At 45.0% G+C, this 14,899-nt stretch overlaps 1 protein-coding gene across 1 annotated transcript in view; it reads left to right on the top strand.

Moving 5' to 3' along the window:
- The first annotated feature begins 10,734 nt into the window (after positions 1-10,734).
- ZNRF2 (zinc and ring finger 2) overlaps positions 10,735-14,899 on the top strand; it is a 53,558-nt gene continuing 49,393 nt past the window's right edge. The window contains exon 1 of the mRNA XM_053941691.1: positions 10,735-11,726. Coding sequence (XP_053797666.1) covers positions 11,252-11,726 — 475 coding nt within the window. The 5' untranslated portion in view covers positions 10,735-11,251. The remainder of the gene's footprint in view (positions 11,727-14,899) is intronic.

Below are 14,899 nucleotides of genomic sequence, written 5' to 3'. Positions count from 1 at the left end.
AGTTTGACTTTTTCTCTTCCCTTTCCAAGATGCCCTTCATAATAATGGAATTGCATTAACATTTCTCCTTCAGCCTCCACTGCAAGTAAGGACCTGAACCAAAGCCCTGGTTTGAACACTATTAGTAGAGGCACATCAGTTCAGGTGGGTTACAGCTGTTGAAACCTGCTCTGTAATATTGTCAGAACAAACTATCAGATCATCAAATATTATTTGAAATGAAATGTGAAGTCTAAAAGGATTCTGGAAAGAACCATTTTCAGAAAAAGGCAAGGAGAATTACTACAATTATAATGAAGGAGCTAAAAAAAAATGCTCCTTAGCTTCCTCAATTCTGGGGGGTTTACTGTGTATTTGTTTATTTTCTAAAGCATTCTTTTCCTCTGTTGTCCCTCTGTTTTCCCCTGTCTAACACACCACACTGCATAAGTGTCATTGTGCATTTACATTTTTCTTTGTTGCTGAGGACAGCCAGCTTGAATTAGAAGCTGTTCATTGCCAAATTCTGAAGAATCAGGATATTAACTTGTATGTTGCAATGGATTAAAGCAGGGCTGTCCCACCCCTTCTCCCAGCCTCACAGGGGAGGGTGTTGATGGGTCACACAGCTGCTCCTGAACTGCCACTGTTCCTGACTGACATATTTTTTGCTTTACTCTAACACGTCAAGCTGTCTGTATCCTTCTGTCAGCTCCAGGCAAGGATGCCAGCCTCTAAGATAAGGGCAGCATGATGAGGCAAGGTTGGTACTTGTGTCAGCCACCCCAGCTTGATGTGCTGCTGCATGGGTCTGCACACTGCCAAAACTCTGTCATTCCTGTCTTCTGGGCAGCTACAGCTTGTAAAACCAATCTACTACTTTACAAAAGTTATTATTTCACCCCAGACTGGGGACTTGTCGAAGTCCTGAGTCACTGGGAGGCCCCATGGAGGCTCTCTCACCTGGGTTGTGGGTGTAGCCCCAGCTCAGGCTGTCTGTATGAACAGGAGTGTTCCCTTCACTGAACCCCACTCCTAAGCAGAAGGCAAAAGATCGAGTAGGGGATTTAATGTTAAGCACTGAATACTAAATTAATACCACTCAACCTAACTCGCTGCCTCCCCCCAAATATTTGAAATTCAAACAGATCATGCTCTGCACAAAGCAAGCCAGTGCTCCTGGTAGGGAATGTATCTGTTATTGCCTAGTACCACACTGAAAAAACATTGATTTCCACACACTCTGAATGTTCCTAAAGGCTTAGGAACCAATGTCAGCTGACTATTTGTAGTGGATGCTCAATCAGTGCACCAAATATGCTCTGCAAACTAGTCACCTTTAAAATGATAGTGGCACATTCTTGAATGAATTGCTGCCACCAGATTTCATGGGTCTCCTTTGGGTTTTCTTGGAAGAAAAAAGGGAAAGGATGAATATGAACATGACCTGATGATAGTAATGTTGAAGTGATTTAATTCCATGTTATTAATATACATTTGGAATTTTTTCCCATGTTTTTAAATTTCCTCAGGGATATTTACTGCATTCCTTTCAAGGCATTTCTTTCAGTCTTTCATTCTCTTTCCCTTTTTTCTTTCCTCTTTCCATTGTCCCCTTCCTCTCTTTTCTCTTTACCTCTTCCTGTTCCTGTTCTTTTTCCTTCTTTTTCTTTTCTATTCTAGTCTATTATACATTCTTGGCTTTACTATTCTATTAGTTTTTATTTCAAGAAAATTCTAGACATGTGACACAGTTTTGCATGCTTTTGCCCCTAATAATAATTATGGGTCAATTTTCGCACCCTATAAATTTGGATGGATAAATTTGGTGCAATTCTACTGATATTAAGGGAATTTTAACTGACATTGGACTCTAACCTGACATTTTAATGATTGATTTGCATAGTCTCAGCTGCAAGACAATTTGTCTTAAGCCCCCATTAAATCAGAAAATGACTGTTTCTGACTGAATATGCCAATCATTCTAGCTTATCTAGTGAGAGATGCCACATGCTTTCTCTTGCTTTAGCCTTATTTTTTGACAGTTACTTAAGCTATTTACTGTCTAATTGGGTCTGCCAATCCTCCGTGCACATCCCAATCTGTCCAGCCCAAGCACAAAAGTCTGAAAACATTTCTAAAATCTGCATACTGTTGTTGATTACAAGATATGGGGGCAAAAATGCAGCCTACATGTGACAACATGCTTACTTCTGTATCATTATTTCCCAGAAAAAAAAAAATTGCAAAAACTGACAGATGAAATTATGTCTGAGCACCTGGGCTGATTCTGATTATAAGAGGAGGAAGGGTACTATGTACAGGACAAAAGCCACATTTTCTTCTGGGGCTTTCACACTGGCAAGGCAGTAAGGGCTAAATCCTGCCAGTTGTTGCTTGCTGTGCTGTGAAGGAGGAGAAGGAGGAGGAAAGAGCTGCTCCCCAGGCAGTAGCAGGAGATGCAGCTTGCTGATGTGCCTCAGTGTGTGTCTGAAGGGACAGGATGCCCTCACACACAGCAACCCCTGGCAGGGTAGGCCCTGCTTTGCCTCCTTGCAGAGAAACAAGAACTCCCCTGTGCTGGGTCCCACTGTGTAATCCTGCTCATCAACACCAGGATTCTCTCCATGAAGGATACATCTGCCAACCTCACAGCTGTGGCTGGCCAAACAGCACACCAGCACTTGGACTACAGTTTCTCTGTGGGGTTGGCAGAGCTCTGACATCCGCCAGGACCTGATCCAAAGCTCATGGGATTTAATGGGGGAAAAAAAGTCCATTGATCTTGGTGGCTTTGGATCTGTCCTTTTGCTCGTCTCCTTTGATGATTTATACAACACTGACATGCATATTTCACTTCTGAAGCACACAGAGCACATGGTTTTAATCTCACCATTTCCCTGGTGACAGGGAAGGAGCTGTGTTGGCAGCTAAGACACTGAAAAACATTCATTATTCTGTATATTATTATTACTTTTTACTTCCTCATGGAAGGTAGAAATTACAATTTAAAAAAAATCACAAATATTTTGTTTTACAATCTTTGCTTGGCCATAAAGGCACCATCAAATATTGTAAAGTGCAAATTTTTGTGTGTGTGTAAAAATGATGAGAATGTTTTGTATTGAAATATTAGGTAAGAGAACATCAAGAACTAAAAACCACTGAAAAAGAAAAAAAAAGCTCCTCTTCCCTAGAAACAGCTTAGAGAGGGAATCTTTCCAAAGTACCACAAAATTGTCTTCTCAGGTTGGAAGGTGAGAACATTTCAATCTTGTAAAGTCTTTGTAACATCAAGATTACTGGGCCACTGGCAGCAGTTCTCTTAGTTATGCTGATCTGCACCAAGTCCTACAGTAGCAGTGGCTAAAAAACAAACTTAAAGTAAGTCACAACTCAAGATTCCTCATGACCTCAAGAGCAGTTCTCAGGAGCAGCCAGAGTAGCTATGTTGTCTGTCAAACCCAGTATCCTGTACATTTCTCCAAGGGATCCCCCCCTCAGCACTCAAGTTCATGGAGGCAGAGCAGCTCCTGCCCACAGAACAGATCCATAAACAGCCAGGCATTTTCATAAAGCAGGAAGGATGCTTTGCTATATTTTTAGATTTTTCATTTCTAACCCCAACACCTTTTTCCTTCTTTGTTTCCTCACTGGCTAGTGCAATTTTTTCAGCACTAGATGTCAGTGTGGACTTGCAATACCAGACTGCTCTGTAAGTTTTCTTTAACAACAGAGAAAGAATTGCTATCCAGAATGAATCCAAGCCTCTCCAGCCTCATGACACGCTTTTTACAAAACAGGTCTTTTTTTGCTGTTTAAACTCCACGTGGAAAGCATAGAACTGCTTTCTGTCCTTGATTGGGATTAATATGGCTGTAAAAGGACCCTATCTAGTGATCATATCATGACTGAGTTAAAGAGGGGTTACCATGAGTCCAGAGGAAAAGCTTTGTTTAAAAAATAATAAAGAAAAATAAATGGTTCTGAATTGTCTTGATAATTTGTGACCCTGCTAAGAAAGCACTGCACATGTGATCCATGGGAATGGTTAATCCTGCAACTAAGAGTACTCATCTCAAAAAGAACCTACTGACAAGACTGAGTCTTTGTTTTCCTGCTTCCTAGAAAGATACTGCATTATCTGGAAGTGTTTTGCTACACTAGGCAGTTACAAGGACTGTTGTAACTTGCACTTGATTTGCTATTTGCCTGGCATTTTCTGAATATTGAACTGAAACCAGCCTGGGGCAGAACAACCAGCCAGGAAGTGTATGTTGGCTTTCTCAAGTGATGAAATGACTGGTTTCTACCACTCTTTGGAAAACATTTTGCTTCTTTAAGAAATTTAAGTCCCTCATTCCCTATGTTGCTATGGGAAGGCTCAGGAAGATGGATGAACCCTGACTCCCCTCATTTTGCAAGCAGCAATCTAGAACAAGACACAGCTCCTCTTGCTCCTGGAGAAGTACAAACTGGGGTAAGGCAAAGCAGAGAGAGGAGGAAGTGGGTTCACAATTCTGATTTCTCATCTCTTACGTTCATGGGTTTTGGCTACTGTTGAGTGGATCTGAGCCAACACGACAGATGGAGCCTTTTACACCACCCTCATGCTTGGTTTCCAGCAGGCACGATGCACAGAAGCTGAGGCAGAAAACGTTTCTGGCAGAGAGCGTGGAGCTCTCTGACATCCTCCTGACCCGGTACTGCTATAGCTGTGATCTAGGCCTTCAGAAAAATCCAGTTACATGCTTTTGTGTTCTTCACTAAGCATTAGCTAATGAAGTATTATCCTGAGACATGCATTAGTGTGCCTAGCTTTTATTGTACTTTATGGTTGTTACTGTCCCTTTGACTCCTGCTGCACAAAGTCACTGTGACACATGTGACTGCCCAAGCAGCTGTGCTTGACATTCCTATGTGTTTTTGTTTCTCATTATTAGGCTTATCAGTAACAGACTGCAAGTAGGGGGATGTAGAATATCAATTAATAATTCATATAAAATATTAGCAAATACTGTGCAAAAATAAGGACAAAGGCATTTTTTCTTTGGGGCTCTGAGAAGTTAAGGTAATATTTGGTAGATAATAGAAAACCTGAGAGAATAGAGATTGTACTTGGCAAATCTAATGTCACGTGGCTCTACCACCTGCTCTCATTCCTACATTTTTCACTGTTATTTTTCTGTAGTACTGCTTTCCACATACTTACCTCTTTCTGTAGATGTCTGGCACTCAAAGAATTAGTATCAATAATGAAAGATGTATCCTGTAAAAGTGCTTTGCCTGCAATCAGCTTCTGAAGAGTGATTTACCTGTGTAATTCTCACTGTGTCATGACTTGAAGTGTCTTCCTTATTATTAACTATCATGAACTGCTCTAGGTAAAGCCCTCTGTTAAGCCAGCTGCCTTTTTAGGTGCGGAAGGATTTTGTGGTCCCACCCTGCACTGAAAAACAAATTAGTGTAATTCAGGCATATTCCTTGAAAGACTACCATTATTTCCCCCTGCCCAAGTAAAAGGAGTTGAAGGTGATCAATTGTCCTCCCCCAACTCCCAAATGCACACTCAGCTGGCATTGCTGGGTACAGACACGAGATCTGAAAATAAGAGAGATGTTGCTTCCCATCTGTTAGTTTGTCCTCCACCCCCTCTTGGAAGTCACAGAAACAGAAAAATTAGCTGGATGGCACCTTTATATATCAGCTTGTATACCCCAGACTCACATACCCACAGATGTGTGTATCATGCCTTGTCTAGATGAACATGCATCGACGTCACTTCATTAATGAAATGGTGCAGATTCCTCCAGTGCAGAAATGGGCATAGCCTAAGCAGCTATTTGTCTTCGCTTGCTTCTTGAGCATGTAATAAAAATGAGGGTTGGGGGCAGGGCTGTAACTGCATGAAAGTTCAGGAAACTACACAGAAAGGTGATTAATGCAAAGCTGATAACAACAAAACGCCCACCAACAACTAAAACTAATACAGCATGTGGGAGAACCAGTTAACAGTACTGGCCTGATCACGTAGCAAAAAGGCAAATTCATATGAATAGCAATTTGTATTGCCTCTGGTTACCTACATAGTGCTCAACAGCTATGATAATACAACTGTGAGTGTTGGACAGCATAGAAATTATTAGGGTGAATACCCTTTTCTATGAGAAATCTTGGACTGAAGTATATTTCTTAAAGTACTGCTTTACAGCATGTGGTAATGAAGTGCACAGCACAAATTGCCATTTTGTCAAGTATGTTATTTCTAAGTATTTCTTCCTGTACAAAATGGTCAATCAATAAGTCCAGTCAAAATGTCAGTTTATTTTCAAGATTAAGTTATCTTCTTTGTGAACATCAGTTTTCTCTACAGGCAACTCTAAAGTACAAAATACAGCATATTGTTTGCAGTGTGATAGAAACTTCAGAAAAGCATAAACTTCAAACAAAAGATAGAAGGCTTTAAACAGAATTTTTATAAAGCAAGGGTGAACCTCTTTACCCTTGTGAACATCACCACACATTTACAAAACAATTTTAGAAATCAAACCTTGAGTTTGACAAGCAGCTTGGTTTTTTAATGCCATGAAGATTGATCTCAACAAGTTGCAGAATTGTTTCTCATGTGTCAGTGCAAGCATGTGCCCAAGTCTTTATATGATTAACATCAATATGTGTAAAGAGTTATTTAATGCAAATAAAAATCTAAATCTGGATAATGGGGTCTCCTGCATCTATAAAAACACCAGACAGCAGCTGGAGCATCACTAACACCAAAATCTATCTAAAGGGATTCCTACAATAGCTTTATGTATTGTTTGTAGTCACACTGAGAGGGATTATATGGGAACTATTTCCCTCAGTGTACAGATGTGAACATAAAACAGCCTCATCTGCTGGATGGCCTACTCTAGCTACAGATATAAGGCATGTGCATTTTATATGTCTTATTTCAGAGGTATAAAACAGCTCTGTTTTGCTTTCCCTATGAGCAACTAAACACATCAGAATTCTCTATCTTCAGTTATCTGTGTAGAAGTCATGTGCAGAGCTATTTCTTTCAAACAGATGAAATACACAGTAATGTAAAAACTGCACTGACCTCTTCCAATCACAATGTGCAGTTCTAGCCTGGTACCTGCTCAGAAAATCTAGTTGGCTAAACCTTTCTAGAAGGTCTTAGAAGCCCACACTTTTTATTATAAAATTAAGCTGTATGTTATAAGGGTATCCCATTACTTTTCAAATACTTCTCCTTTAGAAAAAAGTGTCTGATTGGTTCTGAACAGAATGAAACTCTGGTGGATTTATTAGTTCAGGGTCAGATGCTTCTGTCAGTAATGAAACCTTGCTTAAATCCTTGTTTCAGTGTCCCTTTAAAAGCCATCAAAGAAGGGGGCAGCAGGGGAGAGGGGAAATTATCTGTCTGCATAGCTCTCTGTCAAGCAAAATGCAGGCCCCTGTTCCATTTATCAGCACACATTTTCCAAAATGTGCAATATTATGAATTTACACCTAATTTTGTATGCTTAGGGCACACCTGTCACCTGGTATGTTCAAGGAAACAGGTCAAGAATCAAGTTCATTATTTTCACGTGCTGATAGACAAGGTGGTGCAACCAGAACTGAGCAGGAGGTATGCAGCTTGTAACAAAGAACAGCAAGTATATTTGCCTGTCTAAACCAGTTTTTTCCCACTATCCTGGACAAGGAACAAGTAGTGCTTATTTAAGTATGACTACGATTCCCTAACTATGTTTCTACAGGAACAAAAGCAGCATTCACCCATATAGACCTATAGAAGTTAAGTTTTATATAACTATCTGCTTTTCCACTGAGCTCTTGAAATCTGTAGCAGCAAGATATTCTACTTTCTCTCTTCGATGCTTCCTCTCATCACTAGTGACTTTCTTTTGTAACTCACAAAGTTTTTATGCAAACTGCTTCTGGAGTGTAGTAATGAACAAATGGGTAGAGGTTACAGTGCCAGATACTTGCCTCTACAAGACTAGACAGCTAATGGACATTTGTTAGAATAAATGTTAGCTTGAAAACCTAACTGTACTGTTGCTTATATAAAGCAAATTTTCATATCTAGAAAAGTTTCTATTCATTTTTCAGAGAGACCAGGAAGAATTGAGGGGAGAAAGCTGGCTCTGTGGCATGCTTTTTTTCCTGAAGATGTGTTATTTAAGAGAGAGATGTGTCTTGTTTAGACTCACACTTGATAGTGAGATAGTGAGAGAGCTGCAAATATGTCCTAGATTCAAAACAAAAACTGAAGCCCACAAAAAAAAAAAAAAAAAAAAAAAAAAAAAAAAAAAAAAAAAAAAGAGGGAAGGGAATACAGGCTGTCCTGTTGTTGTGAATTCTTTTCTGTGAAATATCCTATGCTGTTAAATGTAACTATGTAACTTTCTGACTGTAAGACTGAGTAACTGGATGTCTTTTTTGTAGGGCTTTTTTCCCACCATAGGCTTCATAATTTAATCCTAAATTGAATAAAATATTATTCACAGTCAAATATGTATTTCATACCTGCTCAATTCTTAAATCCACTGTAAAAAAAAATACAGAAAGTGCTGTGATACTGTGTAGCAATGTACTATTTTCAAAATGCTGTTTATTCTAGCAGCTGAACAGCTCTAGTAACACTCAGTAGTGGAAATTTTAAAAACTCCATAAAACTCTGAGCATGCTCCCTCTAACCCTGCTCCAATAGGGCTCAACATGCCACAGGCATTCTGTGAGCAGCAGAAATTATGAGTCATGTTTGCAACATCCTTTGCCCAAGCAGATTCCTGGAATCTAGCAGGATAGGAATTCCTATGATAGCTTTCCTTTCTGTGGGAACATTAGAATCTCTGTCTTCTACATAACCACTTATTTTCTATACTGTTAATGTCCCTGAGAGATTTGGCTGAAGCTGGAGAAGCATTTAAAAAGTAACCAGTGGTGGCAGAGCAGACAGCATATCCACACTGGTCTTCTTTCTGCAGGGAATCGAACTAGAAAGTGCTCATGATTGATCTACTTTGGAGTATCTACCACTGCCAGCAGAGACTGCAGCTTATAATTCACAAGTGGGGATGACATAGCTTGGGACGGCAGATTATCGACCCCAGCTGTCTGCCCAACACCCAGCACACAAAAGACTCTTCATGAGACAGCTGTGGAATCACTGCCTCTTGCCGAAACGGGCAAACAGTTTACACCAGCATTCTCTAAATGGGGTTCACAGTATTCACAGAGTGTCTCAGCTATCCAGAAAAGTGGTGTTGGAATGAAGAGTTAGGGCTAGTACCCTCCTGTGCCACCCCCAACGATGGTACCTCTTCTTGCAGACCCAGCTGTGAGCTGCAGCGATGCCAGAATGTGATGCCACAAGCAGTTGTAAGACACACAGCAAAGGAGCAAAAGGAGGTGGAACAGAAGGCCTTTCACATCTGAGAAGGAGCATCAAAGATGGCACAGTGTAAATGGCAGAGTGTAAATGTAGTGTTCCATAATGCTTTTTATTTTAATTAAGGTTTGGATCAGTTTTGTGGTATTGATTATAACATAGCTTGGATATACTGTGCCACTGTGACATAGGAAGGAATGCAGCTGGAATCCCTGCTGAGACAGTATGATGGAGAGTCCTGATGCACTGCTTCATGGTGACATAATCTATTTTAGAGCAGACAAAAATCCATAAAAGAAGCAGTTTTCCTCAGATGACCGACTGTAGGAATCATATTTATATAAATTCAATGTATGTGACAGTATCAAACAAGACACAAAACAGTTTTTTGTCTCTGAATGTTTTGTCATGATCAAATTGAGCCTGCTATCCACACGGGTATTATACACTGGGATAAAATTTACAGCTTAGTTAATCCTCGTGTAAAAAAACGTGACTTTGAGTGAGAGACTGAGGTATACAGGATTTTCCTGTATCACCTGTGAACCAATGATGTCAGATTTTCGTCCTTCTAGTCTTGCTTCCCGATATGTCCATGTGTCTCCTGGTACATCCAGGTTCTCGGAGAACAGAGACTCGCAGCAAACCGTCAAGGTTGGAAGTCGGCGACCCGGGAGAGCTCCCAAGGGGAGCAAGCGGCCCTTTCCCCCACCGCCCCGCCGAGCCGCGGCCCAGGCGGGCGGCCGGGAGCCGCCCCAAGCGCCGAGGTCGGGCATCCGGGCGTTTGCTGGAGCCGCAGTGGCGGAGAAGCGAGCGGCTGCGCGGCAGGAGGGCACAGGAGGGCACCGCCGCTCCACCACCCCGGCCCTGCCCGCCCCGCCGAGCCGCCCCCGCTCCTCTCCTTCACCTGCCGGGGCTCGAACGGAGCCCGGACACGGGGGCCGCCGCCGGCCGTCCCCAGGCACGGCCGCTCGCCTTCCGCCAGCGGCGGTCTGGCTCTTCTCTGCTGCCTCGGGGGGCGGGCAGCTCACGGGACGCGCCGGCGGGCGAGGGGACAGCGAGCTCCCCTCGTGTGTGTGCGTGCGTGCGTGTGTCCCGCCGGCGGCCCCGTCGCGGGAACCCTCCCTCCTGCCGAGGCGAGCGGGGCCGGAGGCCACGCGGGCCTCACCTGGCGCTGTCCCGCACCTTGCGGGAGGAGCGGCCGGCGCGGGAGGCGGGGCGAGCCGGCGAGCCCGGCCCGTTGCGCCGCCGCCGCCGGGGGCCGGTCTCCCGCTGGGCGCGGGGGGGAGCCGAGGCGGCGGCCACCGCCCGCCGTAACCGCTCCCCATCCCGCCCGCTGGTGCCGCCCCCAGCATGGCGACACGGTAGAGGAGCGGCTGCGCCGGGGCGACCGCCCCCTCCCGCCTCCTCGGCACGGGCACGGCGCGCCGCGGGTGAGCGAGCGGCCTCGGCGGCGCTGCTGCCGCCGGTGCCCCACACAGGGCTCAGCGGCGGCGGACGAGGAGGAGGATGGCGGTGGCTGTCGCGGCGGCGGCGGGCACAGCAGCAGCAGCGGCGGCGGCGGGGCTGAGCGGCCGCGCGGCGGGAGCCAGCACCGTCCCGAGCAGCTCATGGTGGCGCCCCAGACCCGCCAGCAGCGGCCGCGCCGGGGCCGCCAGCTGAGCCGGATCCCGGCGGGCGGCTCTCCCCTCTTCACACCGACCCACCGAGCGACCCGTCCCCCTCCCCCGACGCTCCCTCTCCCCCCTCCCCGGCGCGACCCGCGCCTCGGATCGCCCCCGCCGGGGCCGGACTGCCACCACCCTCGGGCGCCGCGGGGAAGGCGGCGGCGGCGAAGGGCACCGGGCAGCGCCCGGCGGCGGCGGGACCATGGGTGCGAAGCAGAGCAGCCCCACCGCCGCCAATGGCCGCACCCGGGCGTACTCGGGCGGGGATCTGCCTTCCTCGAGCAGCAGCAGCAGCGGCGGCGCTAACGGGACTGGCGGGCGCTCGGCAGGCGGCGGCGGGCGCTACGCGCACCTGGCGGCGGCGCCTCACGCCGCTCCCGGCGGCGCGGCGGCCGCGGCGGCCGGAGGAGCGGCGGCGGCGGGGAGTGCCGCGGGGTCGGCGCCCCGGAGCAGGTCCTTAGGGGGGGCCACGGCCTCTGGAGCCCGGGCGGCGCAGTCCGCCTTCAACATCCCCCACAGCAGCGGTCCCTACGGCTCGCAGGACTCGGTCAGCAGCACCCCGGAGGAGGGCGGCCGGGAGCGGCCCGCCGGGGGCGGAGGCGGCGGCGGCTCCTCCGGCGGCCCCCGGCTAGTGATCGGCTCGCTGCCCGCGCACCTCTCGCCGCACCTGTTCGGAGGTAAGGGGCACTGGCGGGGCGAGAGGGTTTCGCTGCCTCTCCCGGCGCTGCGGGGCCGGGGTTGCGGGCGGTGGGATGATGTGTGGAGGGTCTTTCCCCGGCTCCGAGGTGGGACGGGTAATGAATCATCACTCCGAGGAGAGCTGCGGCTCCTCCAGGCTGGCGTCCGGGTTTGGAGACGGGGCTCTCGGTGCGGCGTCTCCTATTGTCTGTAAGGAGAGCTGTAAAAGGGAAGGTTAAAAATGAAACGAGCCCAGCGGCAGGGAGGAAGCGGAGCCTCTCCAGCCGGCGACTTTAGACTCTAATAGCTGTAATCAGTGCCTGTGTAAATACTCTTGCCTACTACTTACATAATTAGAATTTAATTGGATCATGTGTCTCCGCCGTTTATTCTAAAATCGGACCAAACCCCTCTTTAGGCACTGATTAGTGTGTGGCTGATGCTTGTTCCTCTTTCTAAGTTCTCGGGTTCTCTGTTCAGAAAGTCGATACAGAAAAACAGAAGTTAGTTTCTTTGTTAAAGCACCCTCTGAGAGGTGAGCAGAGCCGGACAGCTGTCCGTGCCGCTGGAGTACAGGCTTGCAGCACCGGCATCCTGTAGCCTTGAGGACGGGCACATGTGCTCTTGGGGCGGGAGGAACACTCGGCTACACTCTTAAATAACCAGGAAGCTGAGGCTCTTTGAGAAGCACATTAAACGTGGAGCACGTTGTAGTTTTTTTGTCTGTCTTGCGCTGCCGAGATTAATTGGGCTGTATAGGACGAGCGTTTTGCTGCCTGTATTTTTTACCTTGAAGCTGGAAATCATCTTGTTAGTTGTCAGCTGCGTTCAAAGTTGCTGGCTCCTTTAAGTACTGCTCATTCTAAAGGCTGTTCGGATAGGTCAAACAAGGCTCAAGTTTTATTTTTTAATGGATGTATTCTTCAACTGACATTTTTAATACACACATATATATTTATATATATAAGTATATATACCTATATAAACTTAATACCCCAAAGCTTTTTTTTAGGGGGGGGGAAACAAGAGGCTAATGTAAAATTTCTATGTGTCTTTATTCTTATTAATCCATTTGTGAATACTACTTGTAGCAAGTTGGCTTTCTCGTTTTCTGTAATTCACCCGGTTTTTAGCCAAAGCAGAGCTGTCTGCAGCCTGACCCTAGCAGGGTACACGAGGTTTCTGTCACATGGCCTGCTGCCTCTGGCTGGTGACCTCAAAACAAGACATAGCTGTTACTTCCTATATCTAAAACTGCTTCGTCCCAGCAGTTCAACATTAACAGAAAGCTGTCAAACTCTATTATAATAAAATAATATTTAACTCTAAAAAAGAAAACATAAGTATTCTCATAGTACTAAGCTGGTTGACAGGAGTGCTTTGTTGCAAGGATGCTCATTACACCATCAAAGTACCTTGAGGGGGAAAAAGGTGCATGTGTGTCTTCTAGTGATGAAAGGATGCGCTATCATGTAGTATTGTACAGCTCATGCTAAGCATGAGGGAGTCATTAGAATGTGTAGCCAAGTATTGCTCAAAGGTGAAATGTTTTTTCCCCCTCAGTGCTTAAACACTGTACTATAACTTGCCTTGGTGCCAGGAGGGAGTGGGTTAAATGTAAACAAAGTGATGAGGATTAATAACCTAGGAAGCTGTATTCAGATGCAGGAAGGTCTCTTCAGAATAACTCTGAATTTGATCTTTTCTATGGCTTGTAATAATTTTTTGATTGCCGTACTGCATTGTATTTTGTCCTTGGAGTGATGCAAAGCTTGTTGCTTTTACTGGTGCCAGAAGGGGTACACTGTCTTCATCTACTCACTAATAAATAAGGACTTCCATATGTTAGGAGTATAACTGGCAAATTTCAAGATACAGTAAGATTTTTAGTGAAGAAGCAAACACATTTATGGCTATCTTGTGACCACATAAACACAGTGTGGTCTTCATCTTAGCGAGATGAATAACTGCTTAATCATAATACTACAACACCTGTGAAGAAGGCCTCACTTGAAGCATCATTCTTTCAATTTAAATATTTTGTGATGTTGATGGTACGTTACTCCACATCCCACTCAGTGTTGACATCATTTTCCAGTTGCATGCTTTGTGTTTTCTTGATTCCTTGTAATAACTACATGCTTGGAAAAAGTAGCCCAACTGGAGATCATACATTAATAGCATCAGCATTCTGAAAAATGACTTGAAGCATTGTTTTTGTCCTGATAGTAACTAGCTCAAGCTTGTCTAGGTGTGGTATCTGGCATTTATCTTGTGTATCTTGAGCATGCTTGAAGTCCCCTCCCTTGTTTTGTAACTTGCAAATTAGCTGAATTATTTCTTTTTATTCTGAAAACTGCCAAAATTAATTGTGAGGATTAGCATAGCAATTCTGTGAAAATTAAAAGAAAAAAGAACAAGAATACCTTCTGTAAGTTGAATCAAATTCCAGCTATTTATGTTTTTAGGTATACTGCTTGGCTTCATCAGTGCCACGTGGGTGTTGCATTTGTTAAATTACTGTCATTAATTTGCCATTAGTGAATTACACTCTATTGTCACTTTTACTGAGCTGTTTTGCATGCTGAAATAATGTATAAATATTAACCCTCTCATGTAACATGCTTAAATCTATTCTAAGCTTGTTAATATACCATTTGAATGAGAATATAAAACTTATGTTAATGTATTGGCAAGTATGTTCAGTTATTGTCTATGTTCCTTTAGTAGGAATTGTAGTACTAACAGCCTTTCCTGACTGTGAAGGTCTCGTGTTCCCATCTGACTTCAGGCTAAGGCACTTTTATGAACAACATACAGTGGAGTAAATACTGCTGTGTAGCTTTGTGTCATCTCAGGGGGAGTTCAGTTCACTCAATAATCAGGGCCTTGGTCTCACAAAAAAAAAAAATACATCTGTGTGTTTAACTTTGTGCTGTGAACATGCCTGAAGTAGGCTTAGGGCCTTAAGTAGAGTGAGACCCAAATTCCGTAAGATCTTATGGCACTCCCAGGGTGGCCAAACCTGTGCGTGACATTCAAGAGCTTTCTTGCAACACAGTGCCAAGTTCCAGCTTCCTTTAAGGTGATAACACTTATCAGGAATTTTGACCAGTAGTTTCCCTGCTCTGTTCCTCGGTGAATGGGACTTCCCCTCTCCTTCAGCCCCAAA

Source organism: Vidua chalybeata, chromosome 1 (genome assembly GCF_026979565.1).
Source record: "Vidua chalybeata isolate OUT-0048 chromosome 1, bVidCha1 merged haplotype, whole genome shotgun sequence".
In the NCBI taxonomy this organism is placed as follows: domain Eukaryota; kingdom Metazoa; phylum Chordata; class Aves; order Passeriformes; family Viduidae; genus Vidua; species Vidua chalybeata.
Note: the sequence above shows the minus strand (reverse complement) of the source record. Positions and strands in the feature narration are given on the sequence as shown.